Consider the following 18111-nt stretch of genomic DNA (forward strand, 5'->3'; position numbering starts at 1 on the left):
AGCTGTGTATAAATTAAGCATGCTCTGAAAATTACGATGGTGCTAATGTAGTGAAAAGGTCTAAAAACTGGGGAACTTAGCCAGGTCAAGGCCTACTACCACCATTTTACAATTCCGAAGACTGCATTGTCATGCTTTTTTTGGTGTGCCTGAGTGATTACACCTTTGTCAAGTCCATGTATCTTTGGCTTGAAAATGAATTTGCCTGTTGGAATATACCTTAATATTTTAAGGAGTGCAGTTCCAAGGACAGAGAATGAACAATGTCTCCTTCTATTACCACAAATAATTAAAACTATTTTAGGAAAAGGCACATTTTCAACTGAGACTCTCTAATAAGTGAAATCAATAGGTCTCACCAATAAATCTTGGAGGGGGACACTTCTGTATAAATAAAGTGTGTGTCAGGGGAAAAGCATCTGACTACATGTCCAAGTAATGCCCCTTCCAATGCAGGCCTGTGCACCAGGCTTCCTAACCGGGCTGTTAGAGACCCAGCAAAACCCAGGCCCCTCCCAGCAGTCTGGAGCCAAGGAAGGATTCTGTTTCACCTCATTCCCCCTGCTTTTTGTTTGCTTGTTTGTTTTTCATGCATATGCGTGTAAATGTGTAAGATAAGAAAACAAATCACGAGGTAAAGGCCCGATTAGACAGCCTTCTTAACCCAAGCCAGGCAGAAAAGAGACTGATCGATATTTAGTACTTTGGACATATTGGCTCTATGAAGGTAAACAATAGCAATAAAACAGAAAAGAATCCTACTCATCTTTATTTTTATCATCACCATTATTATTATTATTTGGCTCTGACTACTGCTTTTCTTGGGGTTTCCAAATAAAGGGCCCAGTGTGTGAACTAAATATAATTGCTCTGTGCCCTACCTGCACACAACTATAAGCCAGCAGCCAATTCAAGAAAAAGAAGATCAATTTTTCTTTGCAACCCTTTTTTCAAGAGTTTGTCTCCTACACAGGCTAAGTTAAAATACCCTTTCATTTCAGGGGCCAATGTGAATTCCTAATTATTTTTAAAGGAAAGTAAATTGTAGAAGATGGTGTTGATTTTTTGTTTTGTTTCCTTTTTGTGGTACATGGAATTTACATGCAATCCTTTGCTTAAGGTTTAAGGCTGTTTATTTTCATCACATTCAGCACACATACTTGCTACTGGTATCAGCGAGAGATGCATATGTGAAATACAGTTGAAGCTAGAATATACTCCTATTCTGCACACCATCCATTCAAGTAAGCAGTATCTTTTCATTTTCAAAGGTAAGCCCTGGCTCGGGCTTGCTACCTCCTTCCAGGTGAAGTCAGAATCCTGGGCTTGCTTCCACCTGCGGGCGTATTTGAACACAGGCGCGCGCACCCCGAGACCTCCCCTCGGCCCCTCCAAGGGCCCCTGTGGCACCCTCCAGAGAACACCACCTGAACACAAAAACTTTCTGGCCGCAAACTCTACTGCTGTCGCTCCGCGAGGTAAAGCGACTGAGCACAGGGGAAGACGCTGGCTTTTGTTCCAGTGCCCAGCAGACGAGATCAGATCCACAGCAGTTCTCCACCCCAAAGGTCGGGGGAGATTCCGTGGTGCAGAGATTTGGGGACTTTACGAAAACAGCCCATTTCTACGCCATCCGCGCGAACAAACACAGAAAAGGGGGCGTGGAGTAGGCAAGGATGATATCCTTAGTGCCTTGCAGATCCTTAGGTTCACAAAGTGAGTCTCCAGATCTGCGGAAGGGCGCAAGAGGGGCGGGAAGAAGAGCGCAGGCGGACTGGGGGAGATAGGTACGCAGAGGGCGCGGGAGACACAGTCAAGAGGCAGGGCCTGCCCCGCCTCCGGGTACAATCAGACAAGCTACAGTGTGCCAGTGGTTTTAGGCTTCCTGTTTGTAAAGCGAGAACCGCCCTCCCTGACTCTCTGACACTCGTTCTTCCTCAAAACCAAGTCCGCCTTTTCTTCGCGCGCGGGGCTGGCTCCGTTGCCGGAGGAGGAGGGCGGAGGCGAGAGCGAGGTGGGAGCGGCCACGGGGCGGGGGCAGGGCGACGGGGCGCTGCGCCCCTCCCAGCTCGCGGCCTCCGGGACGGAGCAGGGCCGCGAGGCGGACAAAGCGTTTCTCGCTCCCTCCCCCACGGCCGCGTCCCAGAAGGGTGGGGGAAAGCGGGCTGCAGGAGGACGATCTGGGAGAGGAGGAAGGGGAGGAGGAAGGTGCTGCCGGCGGGACTGGGCAGGATCGCGCCTGGGAGGGAGGGAGGGAAGGGAGGAGGGGCTGGGCGGCCTCGGAGAACGGGGAGGAGGGCAGGATTCTTGAAGGCCAAGATAAACAAATTGTTCCTCTTCACGTGCGGGGCGGGGGAGGTGGAGAGGGTGGGGAGCGAGCGAGGCCGCCTAGCCTCTTCCCCTCCCCCAAGCCGGCTCTTTGTCACCGAGCGCCGACCCGAGCGCCCGGCGCTAGCCTGCGGCGGCACCGCACCGCCCCTGGCGCCCATGACTCCAACACCCAGGACGTGTGCGATTTATCAACCGCATACTGCGAGGACCGCCGATCGAGGTGCGGTGTGCCAGGGGCACGGGCAAAGGCGCTCCGCGCTCTCAGACTCCCACCGCCCGGCCCGCAGCGCACACCCGCGCCTCACTAACCCGGGTGGCGCGGTGGGGGAAGGGGTTGCAGACACCTTTCCGAGCTTCCGGCCTCCCCCACCCTGAAAGGAAAGCAAAAGAACCTGAGAGAGGAGATAAGAGAAAGGATTCTACCCTCTGGATTAGGGAGTGGGAACTGCCCCTTCCTCCCGGAGAAGTTAAGCCATTGGCTGCTCAGTCTACCTCGAACCCACCCACCCAGCCATTTAAGCCTCTTTCACCTCCCAGCTACCATCCACTCCTCCGGGCTTCTATGCCAGGCCCGGGAAGTTGGCGGGGGTCGAAGCGGAGAAGCTGAGTGCACGCGAGTTTGAGAGGAGGAGGGGACACAATCCCCAGTGAAGTTGCGTGGCGGGGACTCCTGGTACAGAAGACTCAGTTCTCCCCTCCCGCCCCCGCCAGGCCGCTCTCCGCTCTACCCAACCCGCAGCTCCACCTGCCGGGCCAGACCCCGGTCTCCAGCCGCCGAGGAGCGCACCCGCGCCCCGCATTCGCGCGCGCTCCCGCGGAGGCGCGCTGCAGCCATCCTCGCTCACTTCTCACCCACTTCAAAGTTCATTCACAAAACTCTCAGACTTTCTCAGCCCAAAGGGGGTAAGCTGGGGAGAAAAGGCGAGAGCCTCTCGCTTCCCCCACCGCCCCCTCAGGGATTGAGGGCCTGGTGCCCGCCCAGAATCTGCGACAGCATCAATTTCTCTCCGAACCCGGCGGATGTGCGGAGAGGGGTGGGCGAAGGGGGACGGGTCTGGGGAGACGAGGCGGCTTTTCGAGGGGAGAAGAGGGGAGGGGTGGGGTGGGAGCGATGAAGAGGAGGAGCAAGGTTTCAACTCTGGGTTCACACTCTTTCAAATCCGTATCTAAGAAAAGGAGAGGAGAAAAAAACTTTTCCAGTGCCTCCCTCCGCTGCTCCTCCAGGCTCCCTCCGCCCCTCGCAGTCGTGACTGGCTTCTCCCCTCTCGCCCCCACTTCCCCAAATCTGACAACCCTGACAGATTAACAGGTAGCGGCGACCGCAGCTTTTCCCTCTCAGAAAAGTTGCCATTAACCCTTCGGCCCACGTCGCCCGCCGTGCAAATCAGACCCCCGTCCCCCAATGTAAGAAGCTCCAGCACCACCACCCCCCAGGCGCGCGCGCGCGCCCCGTGCCCACTGCCCGCGCGCCCTCACCATGATCAGCGTGTGATTCCTCTGCTCAGCCGAGGCAGCCTCCGCATCTTGCTGGGGTTTACTCTGGTGCTGCTGCTTGCCGGCGCCCGATTTCTTGGCCCTCTGCTCCAGAGTGCGCTGGTAGAGGCTCACCGTGTCCCGACGCTCCAGCTCCAGCTGCTCCACCTGAGCCTGCTGGTACCTGTTCTCGCAGTTGACGTGGTGCCTCCGGCAGCCTTCGATGCGCTGGCGGAGCCGCTCCACCACGGTGCTGTGCTTGGGAACCGCCGCCGAGCCGCCGCCGTGGCCCCCGGAGCCGCCGCCGCCGCCGCCACAGCCGGCAGCGGGGTGATTGCTACTCGGAGCAGCTGGAGTACTATTGGGAGTATTATTCACACCGATCCCGGCCCCGGCGAGGCTGCTGTTCAGGCTACTGTTGATGCAAATACTACTGCCATTCGCGGCAGCAGCGGGGGCTGCGAAATCCCCCATCCTGCTCCCCGGGCACACTATTTTGGAAGAACTTTTTTTATCCACCCCCCTATCAGCCTCCTCCTTGGGTCCAAGGATTAAAATAGTTTAAGTGGAACGCGGGGGAGACGCAAGCACATGGATGGAAACAGCAATCCCGACGGGGCAAAAAAAAAAAAAAAAATGGGGGAGAGATTTTGGGGTGGTTTTTTGTTTCCCTTTTTTGTAAAAACTGTAAAGCTCAAGGAGAAAAAAGGGGGGGTCAGAATGCCATCAGACACCTATCAACAAAAAGAATCACAACAAAACTGAGCCAGCAGCAAATCGGGTTGCAACTCAAGGGGAGATCCGCTCCTCTCCTGCCTTCTTTTTATAATCCATTATTTTCTAATAAATTCCAGGAGATTTCCGGTGGTTGGCAAGCATTTTCTCCCTACGTACCGAAAAACACACCCCATGTACACACACAAGCATATGCCTCCAGTGCGGACACGCGCGACACACACTCACTCCACACCGCATCGGAAAACGGCAAGCTTGCTTATTGCATTTTCCTTCCACAAAAAAGTTTTGGTGTTTATGCCGCCCCGTGTTCTCAAAGTACTTTGGCTGCTCAGTTGCATTTCACAGGATCCTAGATAGCGAATCCTCGGGCTGGGGGAAGTAAACACATGGACAGTCCGAGGCGACTGCAAAAGTAGATCGGTGAAGTCCTTTGCAAAACGCCGCGCGGAGAGCAGCCCCTAACGCTCGGCTGGGCTGCCGCTGCCGCCGCTGCTCCTGCCACCATCACAATGATCAACTGCTCGCCGCCGCCACCGCCGCCGCCGCCGCCTCCTCCTCCTCCTCTCGCTCCTCCACCTCCTCCTCCTCCTCCATGCCAGCGGAGTGATATCAGGACGCGCGAGCTCAGTAAACACGGCAGCGGCGGCGGCTGGAGGCCGTGAGACAAGCCCGGGGGCACGGTGCAAAACCCGGCCCGGACTTTCACCCGGCAGGAGCGGGCGCGACACACACCGGCGCCCGGCGCCTGGCTCCCGCCTCCCTGGCCTCCCGCTTCCCGCCCCTCCCACGCCCCCAAGCTCACTACAACCCAGGCTAGGAACCAGAGCTGCCAGAAAAGAGAAAAAGAAAGATTCTGGGGGATCTTGGGAATGAATTAACTTTTAACCTCTGTGTGCGTGTGTGTGTGTGTGTGTGTGTGTGTGTGTGTGTGTGTGTACACACACGCGCGCGCGCGCGCGCGTGGGAGGGAGGGGGAGGGGCGGGGGTGGATCACATGGACAAGCCTGGCTGGATTTCCTTATTCCAAGGGAGGTATCAAGCTAGCCCAAATTGCTGTTATACATTTATGCATTATATTGCAGAACTGAACTGTGCATGACCAGGCAGAAACATTGAAGCTTCACAGCAGTTGTCTGTCACCCCTATCCAAGTGGAAAGAAAAAGGCAAATGAGTGACTTGTTTTTAAAACCCAGGTAATAAGTCTACCCTAGTAATAAACGCTCGTTATGGACACTTGTTCAAATTTTAGGCCAGTCCTAACACACACATGCTGAATTCTGAACAAAAAGAAATAGGCACCAAAAAACTTGGAATATTATTTAATTTACTGTATATGATTGTTGTTATTAAGGCAATTACTGTTTTACGTACCCTTGGAAAAAAAATTAAAGAAGCAGGGACTTGAAGGTGAGACTAACAGTACATTTTAACAGACTGTTTTGAACACTAGGTGCTAATGACAGCAGTAATTAAGGGTCCTTCGTAAATCAAGTGGAAAGATTGCAGATTTCATGCACTAGAACTCCAGGAAAAACACAGCATTTCACAGTTTGTCATGACCAAAACAAAAACAAGCAAAAATAACAGGATTACTTTATTAGTAGATATATTTCTCTCTGTTTAAATGAATTCACAAGTACAATTAAAATGAAATAGTGACTATAGAAAGCAATCTAAACTTTCCATCCTATTTCCAGATATTGACTATTTTAAAAAACAACAATTAAGGATCAAATATAATATTCTTGATTCTGGACTTAACCCATTGCATAATTTTTAAAAAATTAAAATAGAGAAACATGTGCTATCAATAATAAGGCATTTTGTGTTATATTATAAATCTTATAGAATTCGTTTTTAGGGAAAAAATATACCCTAGTTTTCTAACATAGCCAGGAATAAAAGAACTTTGGGTCTCATGCATTAGTCATGAGATATGATTTAAGCCATCTTCATTTCTTGGCATTGCAGATTAGCATTGGGTGCTATTTCTAACCTCATAAAGTCAGCAATAAGAAGCTATATTTTTCTCCAATTAATCAGGTTTATATAGTGAACTATATCTATAACATCACTGGATTATATGGTAAAATGGGTAGCAAAATATTGATTAACGTGGTGTGAAGTTACCTCCTAGTAGTGAAACCAAGGAGGGAGAGTATCTGTCAATGAAAGTTGCCATATTTTTTCAGAGGGCTACTCACTGAGCATGCTGTATCATAACTGCCCCTCTAAGTCTGTTAGAAAATTACATTGAATTAGTGCTATAGCAAGGAATCAGATCATAAAAATATAGAGAAAATTATAAAAAATTACAAGAAAAAGACTTCACAAAGTGGCCTTTTTCTTTTTTCACACATTCAGTAAATAATATCTCTTATTAATTCAGGAAACACCCGGCTTCACTGTACAGAGGAAGCCATGACTCTGCATTCATTCTCATCTCTTTCCAGGGTAGTTTAGTTCTTACCCCTCCTCCTACTCCATACGCCTACAACCACACAATTTGATTTACAAAGGCGACTACAATTTGATTTACAAAGGCAACAAGTTTGAGGGTCTTCATTCAGTTTTAAGGCTTGGGTTCTAATTCCAGCTTTTTCCTGTGACTCCAAATTTAATTTTTCATCGAGAGTTCATTATTCTGAAAAAAAAAAAAATACTACAACATTAGCAGCAACATGCATTCCCATCCAGCTGTTTGCCTCTCCTATCATAAAGGGAAAGCAAAAATACACAAAAATTTGCATCCTTTCCTTTGGGCGACCAGCAGGTGGAGGACCACATTTGGTCCTCAAACTATACTAGTACTGTGGTTGTGCAAGAATGACTCCATTTGTCATTGGGCATTTCTTTACCTCATGCCCAATGACAAACGGAGCCATTCTTCTTGCACAGCCACAGTATAGTTTGCTGCCCAAGTTTAGTGCATGAGTGGATTCTATAAAAAAGAAAGGTTGACTGCTCATGGGTGTATGTGTACACACACATACACACACACACACACACACACACACACACACACAGGCATCTATCTTTTATCTCATCAGGAGTGTAGGAATAGCAGCCACAAGCTCCAAGAACAAAATGTGGGGAAAGAAAGAAAGGACTGTAAAACCGAGTGGTGGCCAATGGGGGGCCCGAGGGAGGGCGTGCTGATCTGTGTAGTACTCTACTGTGACATACTTGAGATCAGAAACTCCATCCTAATTGTGCAGGACAATTAGAAGAAAGAAGCAGGAAGTGAACAAGACGAGTCTTGAGTAACGTAGACAAGTCACCCTGAATTTGAGATGTTAATCTACTCCAGTGACCTTAGAAGAATCAGAGGTCTCTATACTGGCTACTTCTAAACTCTCATGATATATCCCTGCAAGGTTGCCGGTTTTGTTGGTCACCATCCTGAAGAACTCCTTGGAAGTCAAAGGAAGTCCAAATTCAGGGGAAGCAATTTTAGTCTCTTCTCCCTACCAAGCACTCTGATAGCATGACCATCTTTATCTTTTGCGAGAGCCTGCTACGGAGCAGCACTTCCAGCTCAGAGCTATGGACACATCATCAGTGCCGGTGCTCTAGATGGCGAAGGGATCTGAGATGCCGTAGCAGTGATGCGAAAGCAATTACATGGCTACATCCCCAGACTCTGATGATATCTCTCTGGATGCCAAAGAGAAGAAGGGCTTGATGAATAACTACCTGTACCAGGTTGTCCTGAGGCTCTGGCTCTGAGCCAAGTTGACAGTTCTAAGGAGCTGAACTAGATTCCCTTTGCTTTAGGCCAACTCTGCGTCATCCTCCCATGTCCATCTGACAGGACCCAGTGTCCTAGTGATAAGAAAAAGGTTTTTGTGTAGAAACTTCAGTATATGTGCCACTTCTACTTCCCTGCTATGGTGGATCAATAGAACTGGCTTCATAATTATACCTTAAGAACCTACTTGGTGATTAAGGTAGAGTAGGAACCCTCTGATATCCACTGTGAGTAAGCAAACATTTATATATGCCCACAGAGTGGGCCCGAGCAGTCCTGAATTACTAGCAGCAAGGGGTATGCCCTCAACTGTCTAGCAAGAGCTGTCACTTCAATAATTCCACAAATAAAATTATGGCCTTCTGTGTACCAGGCACCTGTGGTAGGCACTGGGAATACAGCATAACAGGGTATAGAATATAGTCCCAACCTCAATGATGGCCAACCAGACTCAGAGCAGGAGATGCAGTGATGGGACCAAGATAAAGTGGGCATGGGAACACATAAAAGAGGCTTCGGGGTGCATGCTTGGAGGTCTAGGAAGAACTCACTCTGAAAACTGGGTAGAAGCAAGGCAAGCAAAGGTTGGTGGCAGGTACACAGTGGGAGCTGGGAAACAGCCAGGGTGAGGCCCTGAGGCCTGTGGTTTCAGCAGATCCACCAACAGTATCCTCTCACAGGAGTGTGAGTGTGACAGAGTATGAGGAGAAATGAGGCCGGGGCTGGGAGATAAGCAGGAGCCGGGTCGTAAGGTCCCCAGAAGTTTCGACTAGCTCTTTGGGACAATGCTGCCATTGAAAGGAGTCAGGCTGATTCGCACGCCGTACTTTGCCGATGCAGTGGATGCATTATTCTGGTGTTTGCTAGAGTGCCTTCTGAAGAACCTGGTCCTATAAATTGTTTCACCAGAGAGGCTTCTGAGCCGAGGAAGTTGAGGAGATGATCCGTACCACCTCTTTCTCAAAGATTCATTACCACACTGAAGGCCACACGAGGTCTTGCAGCAAAGCATGCTTAACTTTGTTGAACCTAGCATTGCCCAAATCCTGTTGCGTCCCTCAGAATGAAACACTGTAGAGAGCTCGGGGTAGGAGAGCAAGAATGCAAGGCAGTTGTAAACTCACTTAAGTTCACAACAATTGCCTGTCAGGTCGTTTGTGACAAAGATGCAGTCCTCTGACCAGAATCATGAGCACTTAGGGCTCAAGGCCCTTCCCTAACCTTAATTGGGTGTGTTGAATTGTGACCTTTAAGAGGTGGGTAAGGAGCAAAGCAAAGGCAAAAGTCCCAGAAGGCTGAATTTGAGTAGCCTTTTCAGCATCAGTACTCTGAGTATGTTGTATTAATATCTATCTCTATACAGTAAAATCTCTTTATTAGGGGGAAAGGTCAGATTTATTTAACTGGAAATCTTAATTATGGGATATATTCAAGGATATAGAGTTTCATTACTTTTAAAGCACGTACTCTGTCTAGTCTAACAATTACTGGCCTCTTGGAGCTATTTTAATGAGCTCGTTCTACCTAGTAAACCAACTGTATGTAGGTGACATCCCCTGTGGACTAGGGGTGTTTCAAAAGTTTGTTACCTTAAGTATTTTCAATATTCCTAGCAAGACCCTGTTTACATTATTACTTTTCACTCTTTATTAAGAAGAGGCTTACTAAGCTCTAGACCATGTCATAAAATTTGAGAAAAATATGAATTAATGGAGTTTATTTTCTTATTCATGTACATATATATATGTTTGAGTTTTATGGTTATTAGGAGAAAGGTTATCTAAAGTCCACGGCAGACACATTTTTTAAAATCCTTTCATTCTGTTTTACATATACCTATACAGTGCTAAATCACTTGATATAATAAGGCCTGGCTTCCAAGTTAAGATGTTGAAGACTTTTGAAATTTGGGGAAAATATTTATGAAATCTTTTATTTATTGGATGCATATCAGCAGACAAACTGTTAACTTTAGAAACAATTATTTAACAAATAATCGAAGAACTGAGTTGTATCTTTTTCTTATAAACATTTACTGGTGATCATTAATAGCAGCGGGTATTATTTTAATGGCCAACATTCACTGAAAACTTGCTCTTTTCCAGGCTCTATTATTAGCCCCACTTCACTGGTAAAGAAGCAGAAGAAACTTTGCCCAAAGCACAGATTAAAAGTGGCAGAGTCCAAATCTGAACCCAGAAGATCTGACCCCAGAGAGCACACCATTGAAGGAACATGACATGGAAGTAGGCTCCTAAGGTTCCTACTCATTTTAAGATTCTACATCTCTGTGAAACTGAAATGACTCTATTTTAGCCAGATCTCACCTTAACAGAAGCCTGTGGCTGCAGCGTTGAGAAGGGATTCAGCTCAGGCATAATCCTTCCAGAAAGCTGTCCTTGGCCATGCCTCCCTCAGCCCTCATTCTCGGGGCTCTGAGAACCGTGAGCATTTCTCCGCCTTGGCACTTGCATTATCTCTTCGTGTGGTAACTGTCTACTCACTCATCTGTCTCTCACCTATCACAGGGTCCTGGCAAGACAGAGCTCTGTAACTGTGTTTGGGGAATGAGTGAAATGAATGAGTGACCAGTTCACAATTTATCACAGTTACAAAGTTGGAAAGGGAGCTGTGACCAGCCCTGGACAGTAGTCCCAGAGGAGCGGAATGCTGTGGGGCCATTCTGCAGAAACTATTTGAATGCAGTGGAAGAAAAGTATAGTAAGATGTGTTTTAGTTCAAAATGCTGTTTCTCCGGTGCTCGGGGTAGTCTATAAATTGTCTTGGAGATGTGTAGAGGGGAGGGGAGGCTGGCAGATGGTCAGGCCAGCCTCACTGCTGTCTGTCTGCAGCGGGAAGTGCTCACAATTGTAACGCACCCATGGCCACGTGTCAGATATTAGGCAAGGCCTTTCCACATGTTTGCCCCAATAACCCAACATAAACCAGAGTTGGCCCAAATGTGCCTTTAAGGTGAATTCACCTATATACTCTTCCATTTACTTCATCTGTTCATCTGGCTTGGAAGATCTATATTGGAGCTTCTGAGAGTGAATAGAGGAATGAACCAAATGCTGTGTACTTACTTTACTTCATGGATGGTGTAAGGGTTTTAAGGTTATTATAACAACATGCCTGAGGAAGATGTAATGCCACCAAATTATCGCTCCCATTTTATAGATGAGAGAATGAAGGAGTAAAGATTTTATATAACTTGCATACGAATCAGCCCCAAAGCCTCCATCTAATGCACCTGTCTGGATTCCCTTTTGGGTTGTTTTGTCACTATTGTAGGGGTCTTGTACCCATTCTTTCACTATTGCCATTAATTCAGCAAATATTTGTTGAGGGCTGTGTTAGGTGTGAGAGATGTATACTTTAACAGAAACATTTTCCTCCCCAAAAGAGCTTAACAATCTAGTGGGGAGAAGGAAATTTAAGTATTACAGCAGGCTAAATAAGAGAAGTATAGTCAGCTCTTGATTGACTAGAGTTTGAGGGAGGGATAGGAAAAGGTGTATTAATAATTAAAACAAGACTTGTAAGAAGGGGACTAGAAAAAACAACCTAAGCTTAGTTAGAATTATACACCAATGTTAAAGAAAGGTTTACCATCCTATACATGTCATTGAAAAGTTAAAAGATAATAAGATACGACAGTTTAAGAACACAAAGCATCATATTTCATTGTCTAATGAAAAATCACCCAAAGGTACCTGTTTAATGGTTTGATATTGTCTGTTCCTCAGCTGCATGCTGCCTTTTTAACGTTGGAACCAAGCCGAGGTAACACCACTTTGTCTCTGAGCAAACTGCATTCTTCACTGTTATTCTAGTAGACAGTCTAGGTCAGCAGTTTTTAAGCCACATTGAAGCCCTAAGAATTCCCTCGGAGGGGCCTCGGGGGCTATTGTAGGAGGGGAGAGGAATTGGTTGGGTATTAGCCCTTCTTCAACTCATCCACCTTCTCTTTGAATGTGGAGTACGATTACCTTTGAATAAAGGGTTCCACAGCTAAAAAGAGTTTGAAAATAGTTCCACGTTTCACCTTGGTTTTTCGGGCAAACTCTCCCTTCTCTACCAATTTGCCACCCTGCATCACACACATATTATCATTTCATTCTCTTCTTGATGGCACCAAACCCTGGTTCACATCGGCTCTGAAATGGTTAACTTTGGTTCCAAAGATTAATGACCCACTTGCTTAATGTCAGCTTCCTCAAATTTTTCTTCATTCCTCTGCGTTGGGCAGGTTAAGGATGGTCCAGCCAAGTGTGTGATGAGATGGAGAGCACTATATTTTCTAGAACCCCTGTGGAGTGCTATGCCTTTCAGGAGGGACCCTAGGATTGTCTGCCCATGTAGAGGTGTGTGTGGGGGCTGGGTTATGAGAACCTGGAGTCATGCAGAGGTCCATGGTTGACAACCTGCCCACTAAGAAGAGTGCGTCCTGGTATCACAAGGATTTTATCTTACTGAGTGGGGTAGGAAAGTCTGGGACTGCAGAGGGGAGACAGCTAAGAGTGACCTCAGCTCTTCCACTGCCCTCAGTTTCTCCTTTGAGTAAATGCCAAGCAAAGTGACTTCAAGGGCCACCAAATGTGAACCTAGCCAGGTCATCCACATACCTTGGTCCAGTCATGCCTCTGGTTATACATAGGCTTTTGGTGAGGCCAGAAAACAATCTAATTTGAAATGCAACAATTTTAGGAACAGTGTATTAGTGCCCAGGAGACGCCAAAGGTCTCACCTTTGGCTGCCGTGCTCTTAATTTCTTCTGCATCCCCTCCTGCCAATTCTCTGTTAAAGGAAATTTTCAGCATGGGAGAAACAAACAGTCTGTGATACCTCAGCTTCCATAAGAACCAGACCTGGCACAGGGAAGAAGTAATGGCTGGTAATGGCTGCCCAGGACAGGGGAAGTTCATTGATCCAATTCAGCTCAATCCGTGGATGAGTAACTGACAGATGTTGCAAAAAGGACAAAAAGACAAGGCTGATTGGCAAAGGACGGGAGTCAGCCATCCTTGAAGTAGAAACAGTGCATCTGATATCGCTAAATAAGTCAGTAAATTAGCAATTTAATCTTAATAATTAGTTAAAATGGTTAAAATGAAGTTCAAACCATAGACACCTTGTAGGTTGATGTTATACTAATCTGTAGTCATTAAATACAAAAGCACTAGTGTGTGTGTGTTTTTTAAAAACTATGTTAATCTGCCTTAAGTATTATTGTTTTTGGCTTTTTAGTTACCACACCCATGTCACCTGGTCACAGAATATCTTTATGTCTTTTCAAAATCCTCCAGGCTGAACATTCTCAGCCAATGGTTTGCTGAGGGGAGAGGAGACTGAGCCTCGCCTGGCTCCAGGGGCACGTTGGTCACCCAGATCGCCTTCCACTTGGCCACAGTGACTGACTGAAAGGTGAGTATGTGACTTGGGTAGGTCCAATTAAAGCTCTCTCTGGGAATTTTGTTGGAACTACCATACAAGGAACATATTCTCAACCAGAAATCATGATGTTAAGAACTATAAGTTTGCAGCTGCCTGGGGTCAGCTTTGATATATGGACAAAGCCTGTTTGAAAACAAAGCCAATCCAGTGAACATAGAGCTGCGAATGGCGAGTCCTGTGACACCATTTCTGTCCTGGCCCAATTGGGCCCAAAGCCAGAAAGCCACTATTAGGGGATGGGATAAATAAAGGACGTTATATCCATACACCCAAATGAGCAACCGTTAAAACGAGTCATAGTTGGCTATGTTGATTGACATTAGAAGAGCTTTATGACATATTGTTGATTTTTATTTATTTTTATTCTTTATTATTATTTTTTAAATATTTTTAATTGATTTCAGAGAGGAAGGAAGAAGGAGAGAGAGATAGAAACATCAATAATGAGTGAGAATCATTGATCGGCTGCCTCCTGCACAACCCCAACTGGGGGATCAATCCCACAACCGGGAATCGAACCAGTGACCTCCCGATTTATAGGTGGATGCTCATAGCACTGAGCCACGCTGGCCGGGCTATTGTTGATATTTAAAATCAGACTAAACAGCATTTTAAAAACACTCATAAAGTCATGTAATTTTGTATATGTAAATGTAGCAAACTCTAGAAAGCTAGTTAAATATCATTACTGTAGATAATTTTAGGTGCTTTTTGCCATCACGTATTCTTTTCTGTATTGCTTTAATTGTATATGTATATATAACAAAGAAATAAATTTAAAACTTTCTATTTTCTAGAAAGAGAGAAAAAAGAAAGGAAATGAAGGAGAATCTAAAGAGAAGGAAGAGTAGGAGTACCCATAGTCTGAAATTTGTTAAATGATTTGGGGAAAGATTCAATGAGGAGGTAATACCATCTCATGATTCTTAAAAATGTGTTGTCCTGTTGGACAGGTGAGGAGAGGGCATCCTGAAAAATGAAGCAGAAGGGAGAAGGCTCAGAAAGATGAGAAACCATGATGTCTTAGGAATAAATTTTCTGATAGAGCTAAATAAGTCAGTAAATTAGCAATTTAATTTTAATAATCAGGCCAGAGTCAATAAAAATGTCAACACAAGGAATTTCATATCAGAATTGCATATAGCATGTACAAGGGAAAGATATCTCAAGGACACTGCTCTACATCCATGGCTTAACCACATCTCTCCATTGAGTTTTAATAAATATCTTCAACCTAATATGTCTGAAGCAAAACTCTTGATTTCCTCCCCAAATCTGCTCCTCCTCTGTAGTGGCTAATTTTATGTGTTAACTTGATTGGGCCATGGGGTGCTCAGATAGTTGGTGAAACATTCTTCTGAGTGTTTTTCTGAGGGTGTTTTTGGATGAGATTAACATTTAAATCAATAGACAGTAAAGCAGATTGTCCTCCCAAACGTGGGTGGGCCTCATGTAATCAATTGAAGGCCTGAATAGAATAAGACGGCTGACCTTCCTGCAAGTGAGAAAGGATTCCTCCTGTCTGACTGCCTTCAAACTGGGATACCAGATTTTTCCTGCCTTTACCCTCAAACTTAAACACATTGGTTCTTCTTGGGCCTTGAGCCTGTGGCCTTGGGACTGAAACTACACCATTACCGCCCCGGGTCTACAGCTTGCCAACTCACCCTGCAGGACTTAGGACTTACCAGCCTCCATAATCATGTAAGCCATGCCTTATCTATCTATCTATCTATCTATCTATCTATCTATCTATCTATCTATCTATCTACACATTTTATTGGTTCTGTTTCTTTGGAGAACCCTGACTAAAATCTTTCTTTCCAGTGCCCCCATAACATAAAAAATGGCAAAAATGAGTCTACCAATACCTTGGTATAAAAACCTTCAGGTGATCCTTGACTCTCCTCTTTCTCTCATACTTAAAATTCAACCCAAAGTAAATCATGTCAGCTCTACCTTTAAAATAAATCCAGAATCTGACCATCACTTACCTTGCCTCCTGCTACCATCATGGTCTAAACCTCCATCATCCCTCATCTGGACCAGTGCAATAGTGTTCTAACTGGTCTCCCTGCTTCCACCCCTGCCCATTTACAGTCGGCTATGCCCACAGCAGCCACTGTGCTCCTCCTCAAACACGTCAGGCCATGACCATGCCCTGCCCACAGGTTACCAACGGTTCCCATCTCACTCAGGGCAGAATCCAAGTCCTCCCCATGGCCAGCAGTCCCTGTAGGACCTGGCTCCCCTCCACCTCACTGCCTCCATCTCTTACCACTCCTCATTCAATTCACCTGCTTCCTGGCAGCCTTATCTCTCTCTCTTTTTTTTTTTAATAGGCCAGGAATTCCCTCTGTTGAAGTGTTCTATTCCCAGTGTCTGCAGGGACCAGCCTACTTCCTTTCAGGTGGGTCCCTCAGAGATCTTCCTGCCAAACTGTATGAAATAATCCTCCCTCACCATCTCCTACATCCTCCTACCCTTCTTGGAGTCACATTTCACCATCAAGCATATAGTGCATCTTATTTTATTTATCTCTCAAATCTCCTTCTAGAACATGAGGCCATGAAAGAAGACAACCTTGTTTGTCTATCCCCTGCACAAGGAGCAGAGGCTGGCACACAGGGTCCCCCGATACCTGTTTGCTGAGGATGGAATTAAGCTTCCTTCCATACATGGAAGGAAGCAAGATACTTTTGATGTAATACTAGTTACCATTTACTGACCATGCCTCTTACAACAACCCTAGGGGATGCACAGCATTTTCTGAATGAGGAAACTGAGGCAGAGATCACTGTAATAATGTCCCACAGCTGACAAGGCTGACTCCAGACACTAGGTTTAACCACCAGTTCTCCCATCCAGAATGTACTTCTTGTAAATTCACTAAGAGGCACTGAAGAACAGCAAGGATTGAAAAAGACTTATTCCATAAGTTATTTTCCAGGGATACAAATAATTCCCACTGTGTAGTATCTCCACCAGTTTATAACTAAACAGAACAGCAGAGTGCTAACAATTTACTCAGGGGACTCCTATGAAGTTCATATTATGACACATTGGAAGCAATTTGGTGGATACTAAGGTAACAGCAAAGACTTGTTTGAAAAGCTTTCTTGGTTCATGCATGCCTTATAAATGTGGTAGGAGCTTAATTAACTCCTCTTAATTTACTCATCTGTGTATCCAACAAATATTTACTAATTACCATTAGGTGTCAGGCATGGTTCCAGGCACTGGGGGTATAGAAATATCTTCTTTCATGAACTCTCATCCCTCTCTCTAACAGAACGTAGCTCATAGAGCATAGTGACTTCGAGCTAAACTCTGCGTCAGACAACCTGGGTACAAATCCCAGCCCTGCTGTTACTGGCTACATGAATTGGGGCAAGTTACATAACTCATCTAAATCTCAGTTTCTTTGTTTATCCAATGGAGGCAGTATCGATTATAAGATCAACCACACTGGTTTATTAGGGCAATTAAATGAGGTTGCCTGATACACACCAAGCTTTCCGAAATATGCTACCTGTGATGGACAGGATGGGCTGTACCATCTGTGTGATTTTGAATATGGTTTGGTGGGTTTCTCTTGCTTTCAGTGACAAGAGCTTGCTCCAAGTTTAGTATCTGGAAAGAGTGCAAGTTTACCAACATTTACAGTGCTAAGCTTTGCAATGAAGTCAAAGGGCCTTACACCCACAAATACACACCACGCTAGAACTGTTCAAAGAACCCTGATTCCTAAATTCGTTCATTTTTCCTTCGGGGGCTATCTGGAAAAGCTACCCATTTGCAGATTGCTCCTTTGGCCATCTTCCTCTTTCAAAGCCTTCAAAACAGAGTTTTTTTTTTTTTTAAATAAATCTTTATTGTTCAGATTATTACAATTGTTCCTCTTTTTCCCCCTGATAGCTTCCCTCCACCCGGTTCCCACCCCACCCTCTGCCCTTACCCTCCCCGCACTGTCCTCATCCACAGGTGTACGATTTTTGTCCAGTCTCTTCCCGCACCCCCCACTGAATTGTCAGTCCACTCCCTTTCTATGCCCCTGATTCTATTATATTCACCAGTTTATTCTGTTCATCAGATTTTTTATTCACTTGATTTTTGGATTCACTTGTTGATAGATATGTATTTGTTCTTCATAATTTTTATCTTTACCTTTTTCTTCTTAAAACAGAGTTCTTAAGTGTCTCATAATGGATTAATGAGATTGTTGATTTAGTTTGTAGCATGTCAGAAGTAACAATTTTTTATACTACTCATAGACTCTTTATAAAGTATAAGGACTATCTCAGATGGTTTCTGAATGGACCAAATATTCATATTTACTTATAGGCCCTTCTGTCATCAT

At 45.7% G+C, this 18111-nt stretch overlaps 1 protein-coding gene across 1 annotated transcript in view; it reads right to left on the bottom strand.

The window, feature by feature from the left end:
• Positions 1-5141, bottom strand: part of MAML3 (mastermind like transcriptional coactivator 3) — a 392442-nt gene extending 387301 nt beyond the window's left edge. The window contains exon 1 of the mRNA XM_080672200.1: positions 3808-5141. Within this exon, the coding sequence (XP_080528326.1) occupies positions 3808-4278 (471 nt within the window). The 5' untranslated portion in view covers positions 4279-5141. The remainder of the gene's footprint in view (positions 1-3807) is intronic.
• Between the last annotated feature and the right edge of the window lie 12970 nt (positions 5142-18111).

This window comes from Plecotus auritus (assembly GCF_963455305.1).
Source record: "Plecotus auritus genome assembly, chromosome: 6".
Classification (NCBI taxonomy): domain Eukaryota; kingdom Metazoa; phylum Chordata; class Mammalia; order Chiroptera; family Vespertilionidae; genus Plecotus; species Plecotus auritus.